The sequence below is a fragment of the Paramormyrops kingsleyae genome, chromosome 1 (assembly GCF_048594095.1).
Source record: "Paramormyrops kingsleyae isolate MSU_618 chromosome 1, PKINGS_0.4, whole genome shotgun sequence".
NCBI classification, from domain to species: Eukaryota; Metazoa; Chordata; class Actinopteri; order Osteoglossiformes; family Mormyridae; genus Paramormyrops; species Paramormyrops kingsleyae.
The window spans coordinates 65,946,111-65,953,844 of record NC_132797.1 but is presented as its reverse complement, the minus strand read 5'-3'; the positions used below and the strand labels follow the sequence as shown (position 1 = coordinate 65,953,844).

Genomic DNA, 7,734 nt, shown 5'->3' with positions numbered 1-7,734 from the left:
ATGATCCGGAAAGCTCAAATGATCCAAAAACTCAAAGGTGGGCGGCCAATAAGGGGCAGAGCTGGGGAGTATTAGGCTTCATAGGCGCTTGTTAGGTTGATTTACAGCAATCGATACATTTGTTATAAAACAGAGACCTTTAGATACAATACCTTCAATTTTATTGAAGCCCAGAAGTAAAAAGGCTGAACTGGCTCAGTCCTGGTGCTTGCGGTTCCTGCCCTGCTGAACTGATAATTAGGCAAGATTCACGTATCATTATCAAGTCAAATTACGGAATACCCATATTCAACTGCTCAGTGAAGGATACACACAAAGGTATTTTTATTGAAAAACATGTAATACTATTCCAGATAAATTGCAGCATCACCTTTCCCTTTCGAAACTGCATAGAACATTGCAACCAGTACAGTATAAATGATTATATCAGGAAAAATACTATCCCAGGCAATGAACACCTGAAGAATACAACCAAAAATAACCTGCGTGACTGTAGACTAAATATCCTCCTAGAATTTAAAATGGAAAATAAATATTTTCCTCTAATTGCACTCAGATTTAACAGCATATCTACAAACAAGCCGTTTAGTGTATGAATTTCCACAGCTAACAATGTCTAGGCTGCATAACAAAAGTAACGTTTGATGCTTAATCCCCAAAAAATCTTTTGAGATTGTAGTGTCTATTCTATCCTCATTTAGATAAATCCACACTTTTTTCCTGATAATACGCGAATCACAAGTCACAGTCTTGCAGATAAGCAAGTAAAATAAGGATTCTTGGTTCCTGGCGCTCCCATTTACTTCAGAAACGACTGCATGAAATGCCTTCATTGTTAAGCAGTACGGGCAGACACTACATACAAACTTCTGTAACTTATTGTTAACCCAAACCATGGCAAACCACGACCTTTAGAAGCTGGGCACAGGCACCTGTTAGTTACACAGTTCAGAAATGTGTCCAGTGCCAGTCAGCCCATCTGGCGACATAAGCGGTCGCCTAGGGCGTCATCTTCTGAGGGGGCGCCGATTTCACTTTGTCTCGGGCGGCGCTCCGGTTAAGTTTGCCTATAGGGCGCCACATGGGTTTGACCGGCATTGAATGTATTGATTGGTCCATGATAATACCATGCTATAAATGCTTTTAAGCATGGTTTAACAGGGTGCAAAACATTAAAATTTATTGCATCACATTCTTCAGTCCTCTCAGAGGAGTATAGCCTCTCAAATGTGAACATACAGGAAACATTAACCATTTCTTCACAGTAAAGCTAAAAATGATCAGTTTTTCCTAATTACAAAACACAAAAAATAAACCAGAGTTACTCATTTTTATCATGCTTCTCGGTGAAATATGCTGTAATGTCTAATGCCAAGGTTATATATATATATATAGTTGCACTGGTGACTTTCCTTCTGTTGAAAAAATTCCATCACAACCAGGGGTGTCCAAACAGTCTAAGGCCCTCATCATTTTTGTTCAGTTTGGTTCAGTCCAATATTTTTTTCTGAGCTTTTATTCACTACAAGTTCATTTATGGGGTGTACACCTTTAAATGGCGATACTGCCAAGGTGCAGTTTATGAGATACAGCAGGTGGATGATTTAGGTGGCTGCTCCAGGATGGACTCACGACGTAGGTCAGTGGGGGGGCCACCATTAGGGCCCCACTGGTTAAGTTCACCAAAGATGCCCGTCTCGATCATCTCCTCCTGCCATGGGATGGCGATATTGCCCGAGGCGAACTCGCTGAAAAACCTCTTGTCGGTGTTTTCCAAAGCCACGCCCTTCACTGTGGAGAAGGCCCCCACATCGTCTATATTCTTGGCATATACCGTCTTAGAATCAGGGACAAATGGTGGTGGCAGGATGCCTGCAGAAAATGAGGAGACAGATTGACTGCCAGCACCTTTCACAGGGCCTATAGGGATTACAAATATCACTACAACAGACTTAACCGTTTAGTCGCAGTGTTGAATCCCAAATTGTACTGTGAAAGGAGGGTCAATCATAAAGGTCTTGGGGTGTAATGGGCGGGGAAAGGTTTTTAGTGGAGAGTTGTATGGTTGAAAATAGTTTTGTGTTGGGTCATTAGAGGACATACTACAAGAACTCATAAGAAATCATTTACCTGCTGCAAGCTTCCTCCAGTTGATGCCGCTGAAGAAAGGGTGAGCTCGGATTTCATCACAGTTCCCATTCCTAAAGCCCAGCCTCTTGTCCACGTCCTTGGCCAACAGCCCCACACAGATGGATGTAGCCCGTTCGCTAAACTTCTCAGTGTACGTCACAGGATCGTTCAAGATGCGCTTCTTCACCTCCTTGTTCTCCACCTGTATCAAAGACATTTTGAACAAGCAGAAATCCATGAGTAATTAGACGTATTGCAAAAGAAAGAACCACTGCTCACGTACGCGTGTGGCTCAGTGCACTAAGCCTCTGTGCCTGTGATCAGAAGGTCGCAGATTCAGGCCCGGTCTCGCCACATCTGCAGGGCCTCCAGCAAGGCCCTTAACCCCCAGCTCCCTGGGCGCCCCAACAGGTGGCTGCCCTTCACAGACAGCTTGTTCTACAAAGAGCAAGTTGATGGAGGCGTAAAAAGAATTTCCCCATGAGGGACAATAAAGGTTAGATTATTATTATTAATTATTATCCAAACACTACAGAATTTCCATGTCTTTGTTGTAGGCTTAAAAAGTCCCAACCTGTATCTATTGAAACTACAAAAAAAGAAACCAGGTTAAAAGCAGAAGAGACTTTAAGGTTGAATGTGCAGAGGTGAACAAACCTTCTCTCCCCGGCTTCTGAAGGGACCTTTTGCTGCAATGAACTCATACAGAGTGACGCCCAGAGTGAAGTAATCCACAGAGTAGTCATACTCCTCTCCTTTCAGTAGCTCTGGAGCCATGAACCCTGTGCGGAGACGGTCATCATGACTTTGAGTCAACCTCTAGCACCCTAAGTTTACAATCAATACTCAATGAGTGTCTCCAGTGAGGTGTGACATCTACCTGGTGTCCCAGCATAACCTTTGATTTTGAACTGGTCCTCTTTCAGCTCCACAGCCAGCCCAAGGTCAGATATGCGGACATTGCCTAGGAGGATATAACACCATTTATGGTCACCCTTCCAAGGCTCACTGTATTAATCAACCTCAGCTGGTTGACACATTATTTGCACACATGGGCTTCTTCGGCATTAAATCTCACATTTCATAATTATTCGTTTGGACCCCCCCCACATTTAACATATCCCAGACTCCCCACCAGTGTGTCCCCCCCACATTCAAAATGCTTCTGACGCCCCTCTTTGTACATGTCCTTCATAAGCTCTCAGGATTCCCAATTAACATTTACACCATACCTGTGCCTATGAAATTAGGTGGTCTGTCTGAAACCTACACAAATTAACATACGGTATCTATATTATATCAGGAAAATATACTAAACAATTAAACCACGGAGGTATAAAATTCAGGCAGTACATTTGAGGGACATAGATTTTTTTTTTTTTGACATTGGTAGGAACCAAACCAGAACCCCCACCCCCCTAAACACACACAGTACTCCTATGAAATTCATAATAAGCATATCCCTACCATCCATATTCAAATCTGCACCTCTTGCTACATTTCATATGAATAAAAATTTCACATAACAAAATTATTCATAACACAAAATGCTGCATGTCTATGCATTAGTGTGAGTGTGCGTGCATACCTTCATTGTCCAGAAGCACATTCTCAGGTTTTAGATCTCTGTAGATGATCCTCTTCTGGTGCAGGTGCTCCAAACCATTGATAATCTGGGCGGCGTAGTAACAGGCTCGCGGCTCATCAAATCCCGGGTTGTTCTCGTCCACGTTGTAGATGTGGTACCTCAGATGGCATTAAAGACCCACATTTTAAGGACAAGGATATAAAGGGAAGCAATGTAGGTCTCTGGTCTTATGTGTGAATATGATCTTACCTGAGATCTCCTCCATTCATGATGGTCATGACTAAACAAAGATCAGTCTTAGTCTGGTAGGCATAGGCTAATGACACAATGAAGCGACTGTGAATTCGAGCAAGAATCCTCTTCTCTACCATTGCCCCCTGCAGGAGAAAGATATGAATGATACCATGAGCTCATCACATGCATTTAAGCTATCAGGGGAGTAAATAGACATCTCAGGAACAAATGGACAAGTCCACACTCACTAGTCACACACATTGGAGAAGGAGATGCAGAAGATACCTGACCAACTGTTTGATCCTAAAAATACTGCACAATACAGGCAGTCCCCAGGTTATGAACCAGATCCATTCTGTCTTTAAGTTATATCGGTAGGTAAGTCGGAAAAATAGTAATGCAGTAACAACAATAATAATTATACAGTAATAAAAGTCACTACATACGGTACTGTAACTCCAGCCATTGTTATTACGAACCATTACATAGCCAAATTTTTAATGAATTAGACTTTGTGGTAGTCCATTTGTTAGTACAAGTTGTCCGTAAGTTGGACGTTCTTAACTCGGGGACTGCCTATACAAACACACTGATTACTAATTTGAATTCTGTCTCCACTCAAAGAGAAGCAGGATCAACGTGAGTAATTATACAATTGTAAACACTTTAGACAGTGCTTCAAGACGTAGGGGCCTCTCACTGGTTGACCGGTAAGGGTGCCATGTCTCAGAGGAAACTCCTTCAAGCCACATGGCTCAAAAGCCTTGTGCCCTCATCTTCAAAATCCAGCAGAAATCTGTTCCATTTTTAGATGCATTAGGCCTTGCGTTTGATAATGAGCTCAATAGCTGTCAGACCATGTCAGTATTTAACAGCGAGAGTGCAGCACTAGCTAACTGTCCTCCCAGCGAATAGATGGGATTCAAACCCACAAGGCTACCAAAGGCTGAAAAAAATACTACTGAAAACCAACAGACTAAGCTGGGTAGGAAATGAACCCAGCTGATGAAAAACAGTGTGAATCAATAATACAAAACTATGCTGAAATCTGTCAACAATTTGCAGATGGACCAGAAAGAGACGAGTGAGGAATTCCTCGACTTTAGCTTTGAAGTAGCAGACATCAACAACTCCTAGAAAGGGGTGAATCACGCATCAAGATTTGAGAGTCTGTGAAATGCAACTGCCAGACACATTCCCCCAAACCACTGCAATGCCCGAGGATGCATATGTATTCAGACAAGGCAGAAACAAGCACATAAGAACTCTACAATACGGAAGCTCAAAAATCCAAAAATAACTGTGCAATAAATGGTGGGACAACTTTTTGCCCTGTGAATATAAAGCTGCGAAAGCTCAATTAGAAATGGTCCAGGTGGTAGAGTAGTAATAATTAGTGATCAAATGTGAGGCTACACTCTTTGAAGTTGAAATGCAGTGTGATATAGAGGCGCAGTAGGGGCATGGACACCCTGGCAGACTCAGGAGGGTCTAGCACTCTACAGGGGTCCTTGAATATGTAAATTATATGTAAAATTGAGCAGAGGGGCCAAGATGACATTTTGTCATGTGGTAAAGAATGTCCAGCTTTGTCCCTGTAATATGCAATATGTAATGTCTATGTGTCAGTTATTGAATTTGCACCTGACACTAGTCTTGAACAAGAATGCGGAGAATTCTAGGCACATCTGCAGCTTGATGACATCTTATTTAAGCCTACCATTTGATTAGCGCATAACCGATTTTTCCCTAGGATCAACATTAGATGTTAACACTCACAATATACCTAACCACCACACTAATGACCTTGAGAACGTTGACGTGGTGGACACCTTCTATTAATAACTTCTCACCTCATAGCCTTTTCTCTTCTTCAGTCTCCTCTTGTTGAGCTTTTTGCAAGCATACAATTTCCCGGTGGCCTTCATCTGGCAAGCAGACACCTCCCCAAAGCCCCCCTTCCCCAAGATACGGAAGTCCAGGAACCAGTCGTCAACAATAGGCTGCATCTCCAGCCACTTCCATTGGAGGAAACGTTTGAAGTACATGCTCTCTAGGTAAAAGGTGAATGGGACCTCCTTCAGGAAGTCTAGCACGTTCTGTAGAGTTTCATTAAACAAGTCATCTGCAGCATCCTGGTGCTTTTCCTTGACTTTGGTGATGCCATTCTCCGGAAGAAAGGGACAGAAGTACTTAGCTGAGGGCTCCATGAAAAGTTCAAGGATCTTTGCAGCCTTCTGCATGCGATTCTTGTCCTCCATCGTATCATATTCCTCGATGTGATTCCACAAGAGACCAGGACCCTTATACTCATTGGTGCTCTCCAGATATTCCTGAAAGAGACGCTTGCCAATGGGCTGCTCCACACACATGCTGTGGAATTGCAGGTCCAGCTTCTCCCGGAGGTGCTCACACACCGTGATGTGAGGAAGCTTGAGCTTGGCATGATATTTCTTATCCCGGTTAGCGGCAGGGTTGCCTGTTCCATCAAAGCTCCCACGTGCAGAGATGTAGGCTGAATTGGCCACCACAGTGGTCAGACCACCAATATCCATCATGATTGCGAGCGGAAAAATGGAGCAACTCAGAAAGAATTGGAGAGACTGACAACGCGCACAAGCACTCAGATTAAAGCGCTTTCTAATCCTTCTGCTTCACAATCCGAGAAAAACGAGAGCACTGTATCCCAATAGTAAGCCCAGAATGGTTCCTGTACCCAGACACAAGGCTGCCATCCACAGATTCAAAGAAGCCTTTGGACAGAGGGTTTAGCTGTGTGACATATACAAAGATCTGTCTGACTCATCACCTTCATGTAAGGCCTTTATCCACCTTGTAATACCCCCTATATTATACTGCTGAGAACACAGACATGAGCTCAGGCAAACAAGACTACACCTAAAGGTTAATGTGATCTAAAGAACAATGCAAAAAAAAAACTAATGAGGGTGGCAGAGTGCAGTTGATTAGTGACACTAGCAAGAAAGGCATTGAACATGCTAGGACATTTTTAAGTGATTGGTATGCAATTGTCAGTTGTCTGTGTCACTCACAGCTTATTTTGATCCAACTGATTTAAGAGCAGTTTCATTGTAAATATTAAAGGAAAATAAACATGACAGTAACCATTGCAACAAAGTTTGATTTATGAACAGCCAGATTTATAATCACACAAACAAAACCTCATTGATATTGTTCTTCTGGCACCTTTCACCACCAATTCCATCCATCAATTTTCTGAAGCTACTTGTTCTATTCAGGGTCAAAGGGGGTCTGGAGCCAATCGACGGGGATATGGGTGCAAGGCAGATAACCCAGGATGGGGTGCCGACCCCTCACAGGGCACACTGACACACCACTCACTCACTCACACATGCACACCAATGGGCAGTTTGGTAGCTAATTAATCTCAGCATGTTTTTGGACTGTGGGGGGGGGGGGACCAGCATACCTGGAGGTAACCCCACAATGATACAGGGAGAATACGCAAACTCTACACACGGAACCCTGGTCCCCAGGTGTGAGGTGTCAGTGCTAACCACCGCACCACCGTGTTACCCCAATCTTCAACGGAAATGACAAAAACTTCAACATGATTACTTACCATTGAACACATCATCATATGGAGTGACTGCGGTTGAATGTCTTGCCCATGACCTCAATTGCAAATTTTATACAATCAAAAAATGTGATGTCCTTGATATTGCAAAAGAAAAAAAAAAGCATGTAACAATGACTTTTTCCTGATTATCCTATGCCAATAAATTATGGCTTAATTTGTT

The 7,734-nt window shown here is 42.9% G+C and overlaps 1 protein-coding gene across 1 annotated transcript; it reads right to left on the bottom strand.

Moving 5' to 3' along the window:
- Positions 1–300: 300 nt before the first annotated feature.
- Positions 301–7,721, bottom strand: grk1a (G protein-coupled receptor kinase 1 a). The gene is made up of 7 exons (XM_023835434.2): positions 5,806–7,721; positions 3,968–4,095; positions 3,719–3,876; positions 3,011–3,094; positions 2,788–2,912; positions 2,131–2,332; positions 301–1,872 (listed from the first exon to the last, which is right to left on the bottom strand). The coding sequence occupies exons 1-7, from the start codon at positions 6,508–6,510 to the stop codon at positions 1,580–1,582; spliced, it is 1,695 nt and encodes a 564-aa protein (XP_023691202.1). The 5' UTR covers positions 6,511–7,721; the 3' UTR covers positions 301–1,579.
- Between the last annotated feature and the right edge of the window lie 13 nt (positions 7,722–7,734).